The sequence below is a fragment of the Eptesicus fuscus genome, chromosome 1 (genome assembly GCF_027574615.1).
Source record: "Eptesicus fuscus isolate TK198812 chromosome 1, DD_ASM_mEF_20220401, whole genome shotgun sequence".
In the NCBI taxonomy this organism is placed as follows: Eukaryota; Metazoa; Chordata; class Mammalia; order Chiroptera; family Vespertilionidae; genus Eptesicus; species Eptesicus fuscus.
This window is the reverse complement of record NC_072473.1, coordinates 119,521,562-119,544,389: the sequence shown is the minus strand read 5'-3', so window position 1 is coordinate 119,544,389 and position 22,828 is coordinate 119,521,562. Positions and strand designations below refer to the sequence as shown.

Sequence of the window (22,828 nt, the reverse complement as noted above, 5' to 3'; positions counted from 1 at the left end):
ATCACATGGGGGCAGCCATCTTGTGTGTTGGAGTGATAGTCAATTTACATATTACCTCTTTATTATATAGGATTACCATGGATACCTGTTCCAGTGACACTTATGGGATGCAGCACAGTACCCATTGTATTAGGACTTCCTACCTTGAATTGCTTTATACTGGCTTTTTTGTCTTCCCAGACAATTACTGGGCTTGCCCTCCTTCCAGTTCAAAGATTAACTAGGACAAGTTAAAACCATTTGTTATCTTTTTTTTTTTTAATGTATTTTATTGATTTTTTACATAGAGAGCTAGAAACATCGATGAGAGAGAAATATCCATCAGCCGCCTCCTGCACACCCCCTACTGGGGATGTACCCGCAACCAAGGTACATGCCCTTGACCGGAATCGAACCTGGGACCTTTCAGTCTGCAGGCCGACACTCTACGCACTGAGCCAAACCGGTTTGGGCCCATTTGTTATCTTTTAAGGCTTCTCTCTTCTTCCAAAACCTTTGGCTATGCAACACAGCTGGACCCTACTTTAAGTAATCTATATATCAGAAAATGCACAACTGATAAAAGCAATAAATAGGATTTATGAGTGTATTTTGATGTTTCTAGATCATTAATTGCTTGTCAGAGAAACCAAAAAGGAAGGCTTTAAGAAATAAATATAAAACAGCCAATGTATCAATAGCAAAATAAAATTTGATTTTCAAAAATGAAGCCAATCCATGCCATAATTTTTGTCCCCCTAGGAATTAAACTGTTACATGGTGAAGGCATACTATTATCTAGGCAAAGCAGCACAAATAAGGGAAAAGAAAATTCAAATGGTATTGAAAAACTGAGATTGAGCCAATCTACATATGTGTGGAAACAGCATTCCAGTCTGGTAGCTAATTTCAGAGTCTCCCTTACAAACATGGGTCATTTTCTTCAGTACTTTTGGACCCATGCCTTCCTGACTCTGTACTATATATTTAGGATGTCCTATGTTGCCAAGGCTGAAATGTTGAGAAACTTTAAAAATTATGCATTCCTTGATTTTGTGTTTAAATTTGTAAACTTAATGTTGCATTAAGGGCCTATTTTGCATATCTGTTTGATTGTACCATCTTAAAGATTCATTTAAACCTAGGGAGGACAGCATGACTCTTATCTGCTTCTCATTAATAACATGCTTTTCAGTGAGTAGGTAATGAATAACCTGGATAGAAATGCAGATTGACATTAGGTGGAGAAAGGGTAGGAAATCCACTTTCCCCACAACACTGACAAGCAATTTCCAGACAGAAGGTAAAGAAACCAGGCCTCAAAGACAGAGGACTGTCAAGGAGGGCTCCTAATTAAATATTCTGTAGTCTTTATATGAAGGACTGTGAAGGAAAAGTCATTTTAATGGAAGTGACGTTTAAAATCTTGGGTTCATAGAAACAAGCTATCTAATTATGAAAAAGGAAAGCAGATAACTCTTAGCTACAGCTTATCCTAATAGGCTCTGAAAAACATTCAGGTCTGCATAAGCATTCTTTAATTTGTTGAGTTAACTACTGTATGTGGCACACTGGTGAAGATGAAGGGTGGGAGGTAGTGGGCATTAAGCATTACTGATGACAGAGGTCTGCCATTGGTTGATCAGATTTGGAACAGAAGGCAAGCAGGAGAGTCTTAAAGAAAAAAAATACATAATTTTTTAAAAGTATGATTGTCCTACTCCACTTTTCTGGAATAGCAACAGATAGTAATAGTCTTGCTCGAGATATAAAGGGCCTGTTTTACAAGTTATTTTATTTCTTTGGTAATAAGGTGCAGGCACAAAAATGACCAAGTACTGCTAATAAATTATCCCACAGGCCACAAGTTTCACAGGTACTAGGAAATACATGATGTTCAGAAATGCAACCAATTTCCCTTTACTCTTTTAAATCCTTTAGGATTCAACATGGCTTCCTTCTGCTGTTCACTATTGATATTTACTGAATAAAGGTGATGACTGTATGTATCAGAAACTCTAATCAAATGAAGTAATGGTTTGATTAGGTTTTCTTTGGAGAATTTTCATACTTTGGTTTTGTTTTTGTTCAACAGTGGCAGTAAATACATAGGCTTTAATATAAAACAATCTAGTTTTCTAGATGATTCTTTAAAACACACCTACAACTTTGCTTCAGCTTATGAATCTGTTTCCTGAATTTTTTTGTTTGTTTGTTTTGGTTTTGGTTTGTTTTTTCCTAATGGGGTTAGGTTTGCAAATCTGCAATTTGGCAGCATTTGTTTTAGTTTGGGGTTTTTAGTATATCTTGCTTCAAGCCCCGGGTCACTGTCTGACAATAACCAAACTGAATGGCTCTACCATTCCACTTGCCTAATTCCCCTAGACTTGACCCTCATATGAAATGCAGGTACTATCCTCCTTCTGGTGACGCAGAAAAAGCAAATTTACAGTGGTGACCTTAATGTAACTGTAACTTGGTTTGAAAATGCTAAGCAAAGGCATTTGGAATAAGTACTTGACAATGTTATTTGGAATTTTTAGAGGAAAGTATCTCTGGAAATTTTACCACTTTCAATTTTGATTATATCCAATTCTTCAACCCGTCTATAAGAGCTGAAACAAGGAAGTACTATTTTTTAAAAAACTGGAGGAAATTGTAAATGTTGTTAACTTTCTCCCCACCTTTATTGGAATTCTTCCCTTGGAAAAGAGAATTAGAGAGAGGGGCTCCAAACAACATTTAATAGCAACTCAAAGAGCCAGAAAAAGAATGTCAGGCTAGGTGGAAGTTAAGGGAGTATACTCTCTTTTCTTTTGCACAAATATTTCCTTGTATTAATCTGCTCTCTTGAAGGAAAGTATGGTTCTCAGACAGAAATTACAATATTCTTTCATGACATAACTAGACCTGGGAGTTCATTTATTTTCAATTTTACACAAATAGAGTAAATTTAAAGGAAATAGTTTCTATGTATGCCCATGGGATTGTTGCCCAAGCAAATAATACATTATTTCTTTCTCCTTCTTCCCCTTGCTTTCACCAATACACAGTGATATGGCAGTCACTGATTGAGGCAAAAGGAAACTGACAAGCAGTACTTGTCTGAATGCTTAGAAATGCGCCAACCAAAGTGAATGAAAGAAAAACAATGAAATTTAGATTTGGGTCATGCTTCAGAAATAAAATAATTTCCTGTGTGCCTTGCTCCAAATCAAGTGGAAACCATTTTTTTTAATTAAAATTCAATGATTTCTTTTTCCAAACACACCTCTTCAGATGTGGAAGAAAAGCATGTGTCAGATGCATTTGGCAAGCCAGATGTGCTCTTCTTCTTCTGCCCCAAATTGTTCTGTTCCCATCATGAGGTTAAATGTGAATACTAGTGGCCTGTTACAGGGTTACAATGTATATCAAGAACATTCATTTATGCAGTCCTTAGTGGGAAGATATTGGGGTTAATTTACAATTTACCCCTTAAAAAAAGCTTAAACAAGAAATAAATAACATTTTTAAAGGTGAGTTCAAGAAGAATATTGTCAGTGTTAAAGCTGAAGAGGCTAAGTTTGCTGTGAGAAACAACAAATCTGTCTATAGCCTTGAATTCAACAGACTTAGATGGGGTTTCAGCTTTGTTCCTCATTAGCTGTGTGACCTGGGGCAAGTTATTGAGCCAATGACAATATCCAAATTTCTATATAAGAGGCCCTTCAGGGTGGCATTCTAGGTGGAACTTATTTGGAGAATGTGTTTGCATAGCAAATACACAGTTTCTCCCAGACTTATTTGATTGTGGTGAGTTTGGAGTGGATTAATGAAAATGAGTAGGTAGCCTAAAGCCCATTGTGGCACCTCTTGGCATTGCCACTGGGCATCCTCTCTCACCCTCAATTCTCTCATCTATAAAATGGGCATTCATTCTTTTGTTCAACAAATATTTATTGAGCGCCTGAGTACCAGACACTGCTCTAAGTGCTAAGGATTAAACACTGAACAAAGATACCTGCAGCTCCTACCTCACAGGGTTGCTGTGGGGTTTAAATGAGATAGTGTTTGTAATATCAACTTAGCAACCAGAAACCCTTATGCAAATATAAGACTTAAAGAAATCCAACTATCTCTTGCTTCTGGTCATGACAAAACCAAGGTCTCTCTGAGTAAGAAAGGGGAATACTATGACAGGCAAAGCATTCTTGCCACAAACATCTCCCTTTCACAGTCCTAACCTTAAACAATTTATATAGACCTGAGACTTCTAACCACACTAAAGAAATTGAGAATTGTCCCATCCCTCGAGGCCTTGCCCTTCCCCCTATTCTCCTACCTAGCCCACCACACTAGGTACCTCGTGCTCTTCCAATGCCATGAAACATTAGGAAAGGCAAAAGAGAGAGGGAAGAAAGAAGGCGAGCTTAGGAGCTCCCTTGAGCAGTTGCATTGCCAGCTTTCTTTCCTTCCAGTGGCTTGCCTTCCAAGGATCACCTGTCCACATCCCAGTATTTGGGAAGCTCAGTGAGGTAATATTTGCTGCCGAACATCAGAGAGGACACAGGAAGCACACAGGGGGTCTATAAGCACTCAGTTCAGGTAAACAGAGGCCTAAAGACACCTTTTTGAAATTTGTACCAGCTAGAGATGCCACCTAAACTTTTATTAAAGGCAAACGTTTCAAAGGCAGCTAAATAATTCAGAAGAAAACACACATTATGGTTTTCATTTTTTTTTTGTCATCTATGCTTTTTTTCTCTCTTTATTGATTAAGGTATTACATATGTGCATGTTATGGTTTTTAATGATATTCTCTTAATTAAAGGTATAATCCAGAGAAAAAATTGACTAAATCTATATTAATAAAAGGGTAATATGCTAATTACACTGGACGTCTTCCAGACGTCCTTCCTGACAAAGCTGGGGTGTGGCTGGCCAGCAAACCGCCTTCAACCCCTCGCCCAGGTCGGCTCCACCTCCAAGCGGGGATGCCCCCATCCCAATTGGAGGCATGGCCGGCCTGCAAACCGTCCTTGGCCCCTTGCCCAGGCTGGCCCCGCCCCCCAGCGGGGACCCCCACCCTGGTTGGGGGCATGGCCGGCCTGCAAACCACCCTTGGCCCCTCACCCAGGTCAGCCCCGCCCCCCAGCAGGGACCCCCACCCTGATCGGGGGCGTGGCTGGCATTCAAACCGCCATCGGCCCCTCACCCAGACCAGCCCCATCCCAGCGGGGACCCCCTCACTCTGATTGAAGGCGGGGATAGCCTGCAAACCCCATGGCCCCTGCCCTGGTGGCCCCGCCTCCTAGTGGGAACCCCCAAACCCAATCCAGGGCCCCCTTCAGGGCAGGCCAACCAGCCCCCACCCATGCACCAGGCCTCTATCCTATATAATAAAAAGGTAATATGCAAATTGACTCTAAAGTTAGAACGACCAGAATGACTGCTGGACCAGTTACTATGAGGTGCACTGACCACCTCTTGGTCCGTTTCCCCAGCTGGCAGGCTCTGATCACCTGATGGCCACCTACTGCAGGGGTGGAGCTGGTGAGCGGGCAGGAACAGCCAACCTCTCAGTCCCTTCCCCCGGCCATCAGGCACCAATCACCCAATGGCAAATGGGGAACCAGGGGTGGGTGGCAGTTGGCAGTGGACAGCTGGGAAAGATGGCCCTGATCACAGGCCAGGCCTAAGGACCATACTCACGCACAAATTTCATGCGCCGGGCCTCTATTAGTTAAATAATAAATAATCCACAATAAAATAAGAGAAGGCAAAAAGGAGTGAAACTATTGCCATTTCCCCCTTTCTTATTATCCTGTTCACAGGACTAGCCTACTCCAGACCCTAAAAGGCAACTTTTACAATGCCAAGAAACCCACTCTCCTTTTTAAGATATGAGTCTCCTATTCAAATAAAAATGATCTCTTGCTCAAGGGTAACAAAAGTTCTTACAATATCAGTAAATACCTTCATGAGAACCAAGCCTACTGATGGCAAAAAATGGGTACAGGATAGACCTCTGAGGGAGGAAGACAGTGAAATCAGGGGAGAGGGGGAGAGACTGAGAACCCAAAGTCATATCTAGTCTTTATTTGACATGTTTGTACAAAGCTAGTCCTGTACATACAGTGATAGAAATGGACACATAGGCATAATGACAACAGTGGCCAAAAAGTAAATAAATACATGAAGCTAGACTATTCCCTTTTGAGGAACAATGGAGTGCAAAGTACATAAAACCATCTTACCCTGACCTTTCCTTCATCCTATCTTCTCAATACTCAGAACACATTGTATATATTTGGGGCAGAGAGATATCATAAACACCAATACTCTCTTCTCAAATTATGTAAAACTTGTCTGCAAGCTGATACTAAAGTAATACCATTAATACCATTACCAGATTATGCCTCTGTTGATAGTTATGTTTCCAATTTATTGATCTGTTTGTTATCTACATATCTGTTTTGTTATCTACACTATGAACATATCTAAACATGTCTATTGAAGCTTGTCAAAGTTAAAAATTACACTCAAGTTCAGATCATAAGAAGAGATGGCTTCATTGTCCTTTGTTCTAGTGCCACTATATTGTGCATATTGTGGTCAATTCTGGGGGCCACCCTTTAGGAGGGACTTTGAAAATTTATATATATACTAGTGGCCCAGTGTACGAAATTCGTGCACGGGTGGGGGGGGTCCCTCAGCCCGGCCTGCACCCTCTCTAATCTGGGATCCCCCTCACAATCTGGGACCACTGGCTCCTAACGGCTCACCTGCCTGCCTGCCTGATTGCCCCTAACCATTCTGCATGCCAGCCTTCGGCCTGCTCTTCCCCAAATGCCCCCCCACCGGCCTGATCACCCCCAACTGCCCTTCCTTCCTGGCCTGATAGCCCCTAACTGCCTCTGCCTTAGCCCCACCACCATGGCTTTGTCCAGAAGGACGTCCGGAGGTCTCCTGGTCTAATTAGCATATTACCCTTTTATTAGTATATATATATATATATATATATATATATATATATATATATATATACTTTGCACTCCATATATATATAATGGCCAGAGGGGAGAGGAGGAGAAGGACTAGAATTTGTGTCATACAAGTAACATATGAAGGCTCTTAAATGTTTACTTTACAAAAGATGATAAACTGGTGACATGGTGGTGGTACTCTTCAGACTCTTCAGGCCATACATCATGTGGAAAAGACAGCATATTTATTCGGTATCATTTCAGAGGGTAGAATTAGGACCAGTGTGTGGAACTACAATTTTAGCATTAATTTATTCCACAGATGCATAGTGAGTTTCCTACATGCCAGGTATTAAGCTAAACACTAGGAATGAGAAGCTCAGATTCCACTGGAGATGATAATTACAAAGCAATATTATCAGTGCTACCTACAATGGGGAAATGGAAGCACAGTGGGAGGACTGACCAATTTAAGCAAAAGGCAGAAGATTGGAAAGGAGAGAGACTCTCATGAAGGATGCCAGACCAACAAAAAGAACTTTCTACCAACTTGAACTTTCTCACCATGGAGTAAGCTACCTCCTGAGCCTCTTCTGGGATAGGGAGTGTCTCATCTCTAGAGACATTTGAGCAGAGAAGCCATTGCTGCATTGGGTAAGAGGTTGAACCAGATGTTTTTTAAAGTCTCGTCTATCTCTGAAAATCTATTATTCTACTAAGTCCAATTGGATGTTCCATTGATCAAGTAGATATTCTAATTTAACTCTTAGAGAAGCAGAATATTTCATTCACCAGATCTCCCCAATAGCAGTGTTCTGGTTAATGAGGATTTTAATATATGTACTTCAACTGAAGTACAAGACATAAATTTTGCCATCCTAAGTATTTTTCCTCCACCAACAAGATTTTTAAATTGAAGTCAAATGATTATGATTTTTGTTGATGGTAGATCATGATCATTCACCAGGGATATGTCTGGAGATTCAAATGAGTGAATAATACTTGAGCATATGATTTCCTCCATAAAATGAAGTAATGATTCTATAAATATGGACTGAAGTAATTTATAGTGCTATTAAATTCTGCCACTAAAATAAATTATACTTTCTGTACTATAAAATATGTGACATTTTTCAGCACTTCTTGTATGCAAGGCACTGTTCTGAGATGCATGTATTAACTCATGTAATTTTTCCCAATAAACCTTTGAAGTAGGTACTTTAAAAAAAGTTATCCCATTTTATGGATGAGGAAATTGAGACAGATAGGAACTAGATAACTTATGCACCTAGCAAATAGGATTCAAACCCAAGCAGTATGATTTTGCACTCTCAAACATTGGACTATGCAGTTACCTTGTACTGAACTGAGTCTACAGAGGAATACTTATATGCACAATGATAAGCAACACCATTGCAAAAAGATACAAGGTCTAAGTGATAGGCTAAATGCACTCAATAACCACTTGGTTCCACACACCAGATTCACTGGGCCTGATTCAAATTTTTACTTCAACAAAAGGCAAATTTCTCCATATTGTTTATCTTAATCATTTATTACAAATAGTTGGAACAGTGACTGTTGAATCCATAAATGCTAAAGCTCTACTTTACTGTTTTTTGGATTAATCTGCTCCTCCTCCACTCATGTATTTCTCCTTAGGGATTTTATTTGCTAATTATCTAGCAGTTCTAAGAGAAAGTCTTGTGGCTTCTCTGCATAACCATTGTTTATTCATTCTTAGGTACAAAATGGTGCTCCATGAGGTGAAATAAATGAATTGTGGCAGGTTGAAGAAAAATGAACTTGCTATTACACATCCTGCCCATAATTTTTAAATTTCTCCCAGATGATTAAGATTCAATCCCTTTTATTGCCTTCAGTTTTCAGCCAAAATAAGACAGACTGTAAAAAATGTAAAAAGAAAGAAAGAAATGCTAGAGATTGTTTTCTTCTTTTTGGTCTGAATGTTATACTGTCACTTAAATACTAGTTAGGAAGATAAATGTCTCAGCTTAATTTTTCTCAATTATGACCCATTTCTTTTCCCCCTTCCTAACTGCTTTCAGAATTCAGTCATCAACCAGGGCCCAATCATTTCTGCCACTAACCAACTTTGCATTTACTGCATTCATTAATATATGCTGCATGTACACCAAACACGTTTAAAGTGCACACTTTAAGCACAGCCATTTATTCTCCTAGAAATGCATCATTACCTAAAAGAGTAAATCTTTTAACCTGTATCAGCAATCAAAGAGCTCAAGTAAATGTTGAAGTAAATGAGTCAAAATTAGAGTGCACTCAGATCAGAATTCATAGACCCATTTGCCCTTGGCTTCAATTTATCTTTGGAAGCAATGGTCTGTTCGTAAATAGTGTAAGAGACTAATTGTTCTAACACCCTCCCCTTGTCACTCACGTTTAATTAGGCCAAAATGAAGAACACAAAATACCTGTTTGTATGGCCCAAAGACACATCTACACCACAGTGTCATCTATAATGCAAAAAGAAAAAAACAAAGAAACTGACCTTAAGAGTCCTTCAATAGGGAATTGGATAAATAAATATGGTATATCTATTAATTGAAATGCTATGCAGCCATTACAAATGAGATAAGTTTATTCTAATAATTTTATTTTTCAATTACAGTTGGCATACAATATTATATTAGTTTCAGGTATGTATCCTAGTGATTAGACATTAAATAATTTACTAAGTTATTATCCCAATAAATCTTATACCTATCTGACACTACACTTAGTTATTAGAATATTATTGACTATATTCCCAAAGTTTATTCTCATAAAATTATAAATATATGCAAGGAAATTATAAAGACCAGCCCTAGCCAGTTTGGCTCAGTGGATAGAGCATCGGTCTGCAGTCCAAAAGGTCCCAGGTTTGATTCTGGTCAAGGGCATGCACCTTGGTTTCAGGCTACCCCCCAGCTCAGGCCCCGGTCAGGCGCATGCAGGAGGCAACCAATCCATGTGTTTCTCTCACATCAATGTTTCTCTCTGTCTTTCCCTCTCTCTTCCAATCTCTCTAAAAAAAGAGAACAATAGAAAAATATCCTTGGGTGAGGATTAACCAAAAAAAAAAAAAGAAAAGAAATGATCAAGACCAAATTCAGTATAGTGGATACTTTTGACCTGGAAGAAAAAGTATGCAATTAGAGAGGGGTACATAGGCAGACTTCAACTAACTCATAACGTTTTTAATTTTTAAGTTTTGTGGTGGGTACATAGATGTTCTTAACATTATTTTTAATATATTTCTGTTCATCTGAATTATTTACTATTTTTTTAATTCTTTGAGCAACTGACTAGAAAATTCCTGCTGAAATAAAGTAATTGAAAATATTTTTCAATATGATGCTTAGAAATTGTTTTCTGGGTCAGATGAGAATAATGTAATATGAAATGAGCATAAATGTCAATGGATGAGGTTTTGATCTTATAAGGCCTTAATTATTAGGGGGGAAATTATTGGTGTGAACATCAAAAGAGGATAATTGGGGGGGAAAGGATTATAAAACATATATCCTGATTGGTTAAGCTGAGAATTTGGCCCAATGATCTTTAGAGTAACTTTAACTGTAGAATTCTACAGTGCTATAAAACTAGTGCTGATAGCCATTTTTCACCAACATTCTGATATCTTTGACCAACAATCCAATTGTCACCCTGACCAAAGCTTAAGTTAAGGAAATATATCTTGAGTGCCTACCATTTAGGCACTGTACTGACTGCCAAGAAGGCTACAAAAATTAATTGGACATGGACTTTGTCCTCAAGAACACCCAAGTAATGTGGGGAAGACAGACACATAGCCAACTCACCTTAAAGTAATATAATCAGCTCTATAGCAAAAGTATGAGCAAACTGCTTTTGGCAGATAGCCGAGAAAGCACGTCTGTGGGGCAGAGGAGAGTCAGAAAAGGTTTCACAGAAGACATGATGTTTATTATGGATCTTGTAGGGCGAATAGGGATAATTCAGGCAGAAGCAAAGCATAACCAAAGGCATAAGATGTGAAAGTGTGTAGCATATTTCAGTGAACAGTGAATAGTAGTCCAGTATGACTGGAACATAAGAGAATGTATCCAAGATCATAAAGACTCATACATAAGAAGTGGATTTTGTCCTGTAGGTACTATCAGAATTTTAAACAAGGAAATAGCTTATCAGATTAACATTTGGAAGGATCACTGGATAAATTAGAGAGATGAAACCAGTAGATCAGTTAGGAGGCAATGTAGTCCAGACCAAAAACTGATGGGAGCCTACCCCAGGACAATGGTAATGAGAATGGAAAGAATACAAAAGGACAGATTCTACAGGCATTTCTATGTTAGAATGAACATGGCATAACAAATAAAAGCACCTAGCTTGGATGTTAGGTCCTTTACTGATAGAATTTAGAAGGAGAGCCAGGCTATTCAAGGAAGATAATATATTTGGTTTAGAAATGTTTAATCTTAAAGTATCTATGGGACAATCAGATGAAAATGTCCATCAATGAGAGTTTTCCACTTTCTCCCTAAAACATACCTTGATACCAATCTCTTCTCTCCACCTCCATTTCTCCCAGCCTAGTCCATGCCACAAACATCTCTCCCTGAACTATGAAAAGAGTTGCCTAACCAATCTTCTTATTTCCACTCTTGCCCACCTTAGTTGGTTCTCCATATAATAGCTAGAGTAATCCTTTAAAATTTTAATTCAGATCTTATCCCATCCCACCTCAAATCCTCCAATAGTTTCTTATCACATGTAGAATAAATCCAAACTTTTTACCATGACCTACAGAGCCCTACTAGATCTGACCTCTGATTATTCTCCTAAGCTCATTTCCTACCAAACTCTCTTGTTCATTTGGCTTCAGCCATATTGGCTTTTTTTTCTGTTCCTCATGTTCCAGTCACAGTGAATCATTTCAGTGACTCAGTGAAGGCCTCAGTGAGGATTTGATTGCCATAAACACAATGTATATTTCCATGGTAATAGCTCCAGGAATTCTAGCCCTCTGAAATTATTTCAGCAGGTCTAAGCAGGTCTCAAAAAGATGCAATGCAGCTTGCCAAAGCCCATAAAAAAGCAACTAAATAAACAATCAAAAAAGCTGAAGCGGGATCAAGGAAACCCCATAAAAGGACAACTGAAGGTTGAGGACAACCAAGATGGTGGCATAGGTAAACACCTGAACTTGCTGCCATGCACAACCACATTAGAACTACAACTAAAAGACAAAACGAGTATCATCCAGAACCATGGGAAGGCTGGCTGAGTGGAAATTCTACAGCTAGAAGGAAAGAGAAAAGTGCATTGAGTCTGGTAGGAGGTGCAGAGGTGTGGAAGTGTGGAGGTACAGAGGCTCACGCAAAAGGGGCTGGCAGCTGGGTACGCTGTTGTCTTTTTCAATCAAGAGGGGGATACAAGCTCCCAACTGCTCTGAACTCCAGTTCTGGACAAGACTCTGGGGACCCAGACTCATACAGAGAGAAAATGGACTGTCTGGCATCGGGCCGGAACTCGAAGGCAGCCTTCTCTCAGAGGTGCTTGCAGCGATCATTGTTCCTGCATGGTGCCATGGGACACAGAGACCTGGGGGCCTCTTCAGGGCAGGGCTGACAGGCAGCCATTGCTATTTGCTCCACCCTGGTGATTCCCAGAGACCCCGCCCCACCCAATGTACAACCCCACCCAAGCTGTGCACAGAGGCTTTTGCATACGAATGGCCTGGCCTTTCTCCACCTAAAAACCTGTCAAACTGCAGCTGGGTCAGAGAGCACCAGAGCCTCCAAAAGAAGGCCCAAGGCTGGACAGCAGCTTCACAGCTGGGGCTCATATGGGCACCTCCAAACCCCAAACAAAGAGGAGGAATCTGCAGATCTTTCTGTAGCTCCTGCTGGGTGGCCTCAGGCAGTGGTTGACTTTGCACCTCCTTGGAGATCCAAGAGTCAGTGTACCTAGTGGTCAGAGTGAGACCATCCAGATTACAATTCTTCACATCCATAAGAGACACACTCAGGGGGAAGACTCAGTGAGCACCAAACCCCCACTGAACCAAGTTCTGCCCCATAAGGGTGTCTCCAGCATAGTTCTCCCATTGTAGACACAACTGATCCTCACAGCCAATTGGGCTGGAGGTCAATTTCTCCCAGTGATACCAACAACAATCAAGGCTTAACTACAATAAGACTGTGCACACAGCTCACAAAGGGGTGCACCAAGAGTGTCCACCTCAGGTAATTAGGGAGGCTGAGCCACTGGGCCCTATAGAACACCTAGCACACAAAGCCACTCTATCAACACAGGGAAGCAGCCAAAATGCAGAGACAAAGAAACAGGTCACAAATGACAGTAATGGAGGAAAGCAAATGACTGGATATAGAGTTCAAAACCACAGTTATAAGGTTACTCGAGAATCTTCTAGAAACCTCCGAGAAATATAGTGAGACCCTCAAGGATATGGAAAAGGACCAATTAGAAATTAAGCATACACTGACTGAAATAAAGAATAATATACAGAGATCCAACAGCAGACTACAGGATCCCAATAATCAAGTCAAAGATTTGAGATACAAAGAAGCAAAAAACACCCAACCAGAAAAGCAAAAGGAAAAAAGAATACAAAAATATGAAGATAGTGTAAGGAGCCTCTGGGACAACTTCAAGCAAACCAACATCCAAATTATAGGGGTGCCAGAAGAAGAGAGAGAGCAAGATATTGAAAACCTATTTGAAGAAATAATGACAGAAAACTTCCCCTACCTGGTGAAAGAAATAGACTTACAAGTCCAGGAAGTGCACAGAACCCCAAACAAAAGGAATCCAAAGAGGAACACACCAAGACACATCATAATTAAAATGCCAAGGGCAAAAGACAAAGAGAGAATATTAAAGGCAGCAAGAGAAAAGCAGTTACTTACCCATAAGGGAGTACCCATACGACTGTCAGCTGATTTCTCAACAGAAATTATGCAGGCCAGAAGGGAGAGACAAGAAATATTCAAAGTGATGAATAGCAAGAAGCTACAACCAAGATTACCCAGCAAAGCTATCATTTAGAATTGAAGGTCAGATGAAGAGCTTCACAGATAAGAAAAAGCTAAAGGAGTTCATCACCGCCAAACCAGTATTATATGACATGCTGAAGGGTATTCTCTAAGAAGAGGAAGAAGAAGAAAAAGGTAAAGATAAAAATTATGAACAACAAAGTAACAACAAATACATATCTATAAACAAGTGAATCTAAAAATCAAGTGAATAAAAAATCTGAGGAACAGAATAAACTGGTGAATAGAATAGAATCAGGGGCATAGAAAGAAAGTGGACTGACAATTCTCAGGGGGAAGGGGGTGTGGGGGTGCGGGAAGAAACTGGACAATAATTGTACACCTATGGATGAGGAGAGTGGGGTGGGGGTAAGGGCAGGGGGTGGGGTGGGAACCAGGTAGAGGGGAGCTATAGGGGGAAAAAGAGGAACAACTGTAATAATCTGAACAATAAAGATTTATTTTTTTAAAAAAGTTTTAAAAAAGAGTGAAATGAAAAAAATTAAAAAAGGACATATTGTTTAGTTTTTAACTTGTATAAATAAAATCATATTGTATATATAAAAAGACTACTGAAAATATAGCATCCTATATAATAAAAGGGTAATATGAAAAATGACCAAATGGCAGAACGACCAGTTGCTATGACGTGCACTGACCACCAGGAGCTGCCCCCTGGTGGTTATGCGTTCCCACAGGGGGAGCACTGCTCAGCCAGAAGCCAGGCTGATGGCTAGCCAGCACAGTGGTAGTGGCGGGAGCCTCTACTGCCTCCACGGTAGAGCTAAAGATGTATGACTGTTGGATATCCTCTAAGGGCTCCAGGACTGTGAAAGGGCACAGGGATGCAGGCTGGGCTGAGGGCCCCCCACCCCAATGAGTGCACGAATGTCGTGCACAGGGCCTCTAGTATGTTTATAATTTCTATCATGTTATCTTACTTCTGATCAAATATGACTTTAGACTTTTTCTCTAAGGTTTTCACTCCCAATGACCTAAATCTCAACTGACTTGGAAGTCATGGAGTCATTGAGACCATGCTTCCTTTATATTCTCCAGAATATCTAGCATAGAACTATAAGCATTTAGCACATGTTTAAGGACTACCTAAATAGAGATGAAATTTAATAAAATTAAATTCAAATTTCAAAAGGGTAAAGATGAAGGAAATTTGAATTGGTAGAAAATATTAACATTTTTGGTTTGGCCTCACTCAACCTGAGTTGACGGAGGGACTATATTCACTGGGTTATATTCTCACACCTCCAGTAGAGTACTTTAAAATTGTGAAAGAATAGATGAAAGATTAAATATGTTAATGCAAACTCAGGCAGCATTGATGGAAAATAATGCTCTAGTGACAAAAATATCAGTTTTCTTTTTTATTCTGTCTTATATTTCTGGAATATCATGTTTATTTCTAGAAACTCTAATTTAAGAGACCTTGCTAGCTAGAATGGGCCTATGGAAGAAAGACCAAACTTGTGAGGGTTCTGGAAATAGTAGTAGATGTAGGTAGAGCTAGCCTGATGAAGAGATGAGAAGGGGGCATAATAACAGCCTTACAATATTTGAAGAACCATCTGTAGAAGAAGGAACAGAACAGGTTTGTATAGCTCTAGCGGGTAGTGCTAAAGGGTGGGAGTTATAGAGAACCAAATTTCAGTTCAGAATAAGGAAGTGCTTTCTTACAATAATTAATATCCTGTGCTGGAGTGGGCTGACTAAATGGTTGTACACTGCCTTTCAATGGCCTTTTTTTTCAAGCAGGTAAAGGGTAATCACATAGCATGATATTGTCGGGGAGATTTCTGCATTAAGATGAAGATTGAACTAAGAAAGTGTTTTTCAAATTAGATTGCAACCCATTTGTGGAGCCATGAAATCAATTTAGTGGGTCCTGATCAGCATTTTTAAGTGAATTAAATGGATAGACTAGAAAATATCAGAAAGCATCACACAAAGCAAGGATGAGTGTGGTTTGAGAAATCTATTTTGGAACCATGTTTACATATGTATGAATATATCTACTGGGTTGCAGTGTAATATGCTTTGCTTATTATGGATTGCAATAAAAATGTTTGAAAACAATTTTTTTCAAATTCACTGGGGCCTCTTCCAGTTTTAATATCTAGTAGCTCTAAGAAGTTTTATCTCTATTGCAGAGGTCCAAAATTGCTGTTTATGAGAAAATGTGGTCTTACATGAAATCAGCAGAGCCATCTGTGTTTACCAAAACAACAGCAGACGGCGTGGCCCGAGTGCGGAAGTCCAAGGGAAAGTTCGCCTTCCTGTTGGAGTCAACCATGAATGAGTACATTGAGCAGAGAAAACCATGTGATACGATGAAAGTTGGTGGAAATCTGGATTCCAAAGGCTATGGTGTGGCAACCCCTAAAGGCTCAGCATTAAGGTGGGTGGAATAATATAACAATATCCGTGTTGTTATAGTATTCCACCTACCCTGATGCATTTTGTTGTCATTTTCTTTCTTGTGGATTTTGAGGTAACTTTTAAAAGTTTAAAATCTACAATATTCCATGGAGTTAAATAAGACGGTAAATTATGGTTTCATCTATTTAATGCATCCATTTTTTTAATGTTCTCTCTCTGTGTTGTCCTCTCTGACTGTTTGTTGCTGTTTTAATTTTACAGTTCAACGGCTTTTTCAATTTAAATGGTAAAAGCCAAGTTATGGTGCCATATGTGACGAATGTTAATTGCATGGATGTGGTGTTCTTGTTACTTTTTTTCTCAAAGACAATTTCCCCATCCCGCACACTTCAGTTTTGAGCAAATGTTATCCTCCATGCCACCTTCCAATATTTAACCCTGTATTTGCTGTACAGACATTTTTATAGCTCCACGTTCTGTGAAATTTAGCCAATTTGTCCTCTTGTGCTCCTTTTTATACGTTAACGATTTCCTAAGCATTTGTGCATTTTCTTACAAGTTATGTTTTATCGTTTCAAGAAATGCTGTTAACCTGGCAGTATTAAAACTGAATGAGCAAGGCCTCTTGGACAAATTGAAAAACAAATGGTGGTACGACAAAGGAGAGTGCGGCAGCGGGGGCGGTGACTCCAAGGTCAGCCTCAATGTCACCACAACCGGGTACCCTTAGTGACGAGTAATCGGCAAGACTGTTATCTTATTATTGAGGAGAGAGCACAAGACTCACACATAAAGTGGAATGACCAGGTTATTCCCCTGCCTGGCAGCTTTGGGAACCAGAAAGACTTCATGGCGCTGCCTGCATTTTTGATCTAACTTGGGTCCCTTCTTAAACTCCCAGACAGAGGCTCCCTATCCACACCCCTTCTTTCCCCTCATACACCAGACTGGTTGCCTTATGAAGGCTATGGTGTGGGTTTCACTGCCTTAGGCTTTCAATAGCCCAAGGCTTTCCTTAAGACTGTCCCCCACCTGCCTCAGCTGAGTGGTGTGATAAATCAAATCCATCTACTAAAAAGTCAGGTTACACCCTCTTTTTCCCCACTAAGGCATGATGTTGCTCACAGATGTTGGTTGGTTGATTAGAGTTGCCTTCTTCAATTATGTGTTTGAGTGATGAGATGTTGTTTTCTATATGTGATGGCCTATTTAAGCTGGCCCCACTTAACTTGAAAGCCAAAAACAAGCTTGGTTTCAAGTTAAATGGGGTCTTTCTTCAATAGGCCACCTCATATATAGACTTTGAAAGACATTTTGTATATTTAAACAAGTGCGTCGCCTAACTGTGTACTCTTTGTGTATAAATTCCTGATTTGGCTTTCTTGGCCACGTTCTTGGTTCAGGTAGGTCACATTGTTATCCAGGCTACCATTATGAAAAAACACATCTTACTTGGCATTCCTTTGACTCCTTAATGCTCTTCAGGGCTAGTAAGAATGAATAGTCTTCCTCCAAGCAACAAGAAATGGAAGCAAGCTCAGAAGCCAAGTTACCAAATGATGGAAGGACAGATTGGGTAAGTACAGGAGAGGATCTGAAAACAGAATTCTCCATGGGCCAAAGGGAATGACAATTATATTGAAACATGTAAGATCGACTGTTGTACAACCAAGAACTCATGGGCATCTTAAGGTGAAGAACAGTGTTTCCCAACCACAGATCATCAAACAGGCAAGACAAAACTTTTCTCCTTCAAAGACAATGGTTACACATCTGTTCTTCTTTCCCTCTCCATTCTTCAGCATCCTGACAAAAAAGTTAGTTTACCAGTCTGCAGAATAATATGGGTTTAGAAACACTAATACAGAGTATATTCAAAGAAATAAATTTAAGAATAATTTTCTTCAGTACATAATCTTACCAGGCATTGTGAGGTCTTTTATTGCAAAACCTTGATTAACCAGAACTCACCTAACCAGACCCCAATTAACTGAATTGAGCCCCCCCCTCCAAGTAATCCACAATGATGAGAAAGCAGCAATAGTACTAAAAGAGAAGACAGAAAGGAATTGATTTTTTAATCACTTGCTAAGCGATGACCTGTGGTTAGATCACATTCAGCTCTGTCTCCTATATCTTCTCTTCATCTGGATTTACCCTCAAATATTAGAGGTTTCTTCCCTGATGGAAAAAAAAGTGGATACAAGCATTTTGAGGGGGAAAATGTTATTAACCAAGAATGAAACAAAATGAGTATTGAAAATTCCATTCATTCCTTATGGATTCCAATTAATCAAGGTTTTACTATGTGTCAAAAAGCAGTAACTTCCTTTCCCACCTATGTGAATTAATGACATTGATAGCTTGGCCAAGCTTTTGACCCATTTGAGTTTTGGAATGGCTAGCCTGATGCCTAGAGTATTTAGCAGCTTCTTTCTGGTCTTCTTCTCATATTAATAGCAGACCACAGAGAACCCAATTATATCATTGAAATTAGTTGTGGAATGAAAATTGAGCTGGATTGGATACATTACTCTGAGGAATTCATCTCAGCATGGTTAAAAGGAGCTATGGACTGTTTCAAGATGACTCTAAAACATCCACATGATGCCAACTGCCCAGAAGTTTTCAAATAACCAAATGTTTGATGTTACATAAAAAAATCTACACACATTTGGCTGAATTTTCACTTTTTACCCAGATGTTTTGGTATCATGAAGAACCATGAAACTTTAGACCAGCTATTTACTAATTACAACCAACAATCAACTTTCTTTTCTCAGCTGATACTGCTGCAAAGTTATCAAGTAACTTAATCGCCAACTCATAGTTTCCAGATTATATGATTTTTATATGCAAATAGAAAAATATTTCAGTAGATCTTAAATGTTTTCAACTTCTTTGACAATAGTGCTACCAGCCAGGTATCCTTCAAATTACTTTTTTCAGTCATTGTTCCAGCAAATCTTTTGAAATAAGTCAACCGTTTTCTCAACTATCGATAATAGTATGATCAGTGCTGCATATCCAATGATTGCTTATTCTGTTTCTGGATTACCAAGGAGCTTGCCTTTATCTTCTTCCTTCTTGCTACCTGCTGTTTTCTAAAAGTGATTGAGAGAAGGGGCAAGAGATGAACTTGACTCTCTTTTACCACTATTTAGTGGTGATGCCAAAAACAAATCAATGGAGAAGAAAGTAGAAAAGGCAGTGAAACCTCATTAATTTGGAGCCCTCTAATTTGTAATCTGTGATAAACTGGACAGGGACCAGTCTATAATCTAACTTTATATTATCAGGGATGCAGCCAAGAGAGGTTTGTTAAGCAAATGAAGAGTTGGGACTAGATTGTCAGTTGAATTTTTCTTTAAGAGAACAAACCTTTTTCAAATGTTGGAAGCATATATTAGATATAATCATATTCATTACAAATATATCTGCTAAAGTAGTGCTCAGAAAGACCTCCACAAAGCAATGTTTTATAGTGAGTTAGAATTACAAAATAGACTTAAAGTAGTAAAATTGCCATTCTTCAGATTTTGTAATTCATGACTTTTTAATTCAGATAACCCCTCCCTTCTGTTAGTCCAAATCAGTGAGGTTTAAATGTATTAGTAAAATGGCTTGAGAATTATAGTTCTTTATTGTATCCCATCCCCAGTTAACATGACAATTGACTGCTGAATATACCATCATCTAATAGAGAAAATGAGACCCAGAGATGGTGGTGACTTTGAGAAGGTCACACAGCTAATGCTGTTATAAATCTCTTCAGACTTTCAGGGTCACCTCCTGTGATAATATTGCAGATAGCAATTTATCACATCTAACCATCCAATGAGCAATGTCAATCTGATTGCATGTGACATATTTCCATAAAAATCAGGTTCATTCTTAACTACCTTGGTTACAATGCAAATGGCATATTTAAGCCATTATAGACCTCCGTACTGATTACTAAAAATGACAGCAATCACAAAGCCTGACATTTATGAGTGCTTTTACTTGTTCAAAAACACTTCCACACCTATTATCTCTGAAACCAGGAGAGGGAGAAAAACCTACACTACTGATCTCTTTGTCTGTCTCCTGAAACCTTTAAGTAATGATAAATGGGCAATTATATTAAATTGTTGTATTTTTCCCCCTGGCATACAACATTACACATCTTAAGCCTATTCTCAAAAAGTCACAATTCTATAGAAGGAACCAACAACTATTCAGACTGTTTTAAATATGCACATGCTTAAACTAATGAAATAGATATTTATTTTATTTTAATTTATTTTATGAATAGAAGGAATTAATTCAAAGTCGGTCACTAAATTAGCCTCTGAACCAGACCTACAGACTAGAACTAAAATACTTCTTAGTTTTACCATTTTTCTGAACTTGAGCTAATAGAGCTCAAACAAATCAGAATTGATCCTTCCTTGATGGACTTTAAATGCAAGGCAAGGATCATGGAAATTAGAGCTGTGGTTTGGGGGATTTTAACCTGCAAATCAACCTTTTGTGTTAGTGCTTTATTACAATGTGTGTGCAAATATGCTAATTAAGAGCCAGTAGGTTGCCCTACCAGGTTTGGCTCAGTGGATTGAGCCTCGGCCTGCGGACTAAAGGGTCCCGGGTTCGATTCTTGTCAAGGGCACATGCCCAGGTTGTGGGCTCAATCCCCAGTAGGGTGTGCAGGAGGCAGCCAATTAATGTTTCTCTCTCCTTGATGTTTCTATCTTCCTCTCCCTTCCTCTCTAAAATCAATAAAAATATTTTTTAAAAAGAGCCAGTAGGTTATTTCAGTGATAAACCCAGTTCACCGGGGGTTTGTGACACAGCCAATGAAAGTCTGTCATTGTAAATCACAGCAGAATGGGGATTTAGCTGCTGAATTACCTCATAAACATAACTGCCCTCCCTCTACAGTTTCCCGTCATCTCAAACTTTCAAATTCTTCTGAGAGAAGCACCGCCATATTTAATTCTCTTAATCTTGGGTAAAGTGCACCAGATTAGCTTTCCCCTGTAGTCCTACCTTACTAGAGGGGGTCAGGTCAGTGAAACAAGCTATTTGTGACTGGAGTGACAAGGCATTATAAACCTTACCCCACCTTACCCTAGAATTGCCCTGCCTTTAGTTCTATCCAGGGATTTAAATAGACGCCCAGTGTCCATATTTTCTAAGCTGAAAATCATGACACTTTATGTGCTTTAGGGGACATTGGAACAGAATGTTTAAGTGAGGCCATTCTGAACTGCTTGACTTCAATGAGAGTTGTACCACAGGTGACTTAACTTGTAAGGCATATAGGTAAGTAAGGGATGAGGATGGAATATGCAGTTAAGCTTCCATTAATTAACTAAATCATTTGCTGATCATTATGATTTGTAGAATATTGATAGAGAAATGCAGTTTTATTATCTTCAAATATATATAGGGACTAGATTATACTAGGCAATGTAATGCTAAGAAAGAACTTAGGGAACTTGTTTTAATAAATTCAAAACATGACCTGCAATTGAATTAGTTGTTTCCTTCTGTACTGGTGCTTTTAAAGTACCTAAAACAGTTTGTTCTCTTAAGAAATTCAAACATGATTCTCCTCCCTATCAGTAGCAATCTTTTTTTTAAATCCCATACATTTGCTTAGCGAATCTTCTACTCAAAGATAGGGAAAAGTTACACTTTTAAGACAGTCCATTTCCAAATGCCTTCAGCTTCCTATTCAGTGGTACATAGATGACTGAGGTGATACTATGTTACCCATATGCATAAATGAGATCCTCAGTTTTGTGTGTATTTCTTCTTCTTCCATGTATGTCCTCAATTCTCTATTGCCACCATCTCTTAACCACTTCTCTTCCACACCCAGAAGTCTTTGATATTTTGGGGCCTTGAATAATCGATGTGAATCTGCATCTGCCTTTTACCTGCAACAAGATGGACCTTTTATTGGCAGGAGCCATCCCCAAAGGTAGACATTTTGGATACCCAGGGTTAAGATGGATCCCAATGACTCTGTACTGACACTGTTATGTGTGTAGGCAAGAATCATTACAGATTGATGGCATTTCCTTCTTGGAAGAAGTTCCCATGAACCATTGAGACTGGTTTGGGATCGAAGAGTAGGGTGAGTATACTATGCTCTTCGTTGATTTGCATGTCTCTGTGCTGGTGCTGCCTCCTGGAAGTATGAAGAACCTGACAATTTTCTTTTCTGGTAGTGACTAAATTTGCTCCTTGAACTTACTCAGGTCTTTCTCCCAAAAGCAAATCCTCACTTTCTCTCAAGTGGCTGCTTCAAGCAAGGGACATCTTTGCCTTAAGAACTGAACCAGTCCAGTGACTGCCAAAGCCATTGAGTTTGCAAGATGGTGTTAAAGAATAAATTCTACCACCGGAAAAATATTGTAATCCAAAAAGAAA

General features: G+C 39.2%; 1 protein-coding gene across 2 annotated transcripts in view; it reads left to right on the top strand.

Annotated features, from left to right (window-relative positions):
* GRIA3 (glutamate ionotropic receptor AMPA type subunit 3) overlaps positions 1-22,828 on the top strand; it is a 361,210-nt gene that overhangs the window by 326,434 nt on the left and 11,948 nt on the right. The window contains exons 13-14 of one of the 2 annotated variants that reach the window (XM_008156126.3): positions 16,177-16,424; positions 16,985-17,099. In XM_008156126.3, coding sequence (XP_008154348.1) covers positions 16,177-16,424; positions 16,985-17,099 — 363 coding nt within the window. The remainder of the gene's footprint in view (positions 1-16,176; positions 16,425-16,984; positions 17,100-22,828) is intronic. The other variant, XM_008156125.3, reaches the window with a different exon arrangement.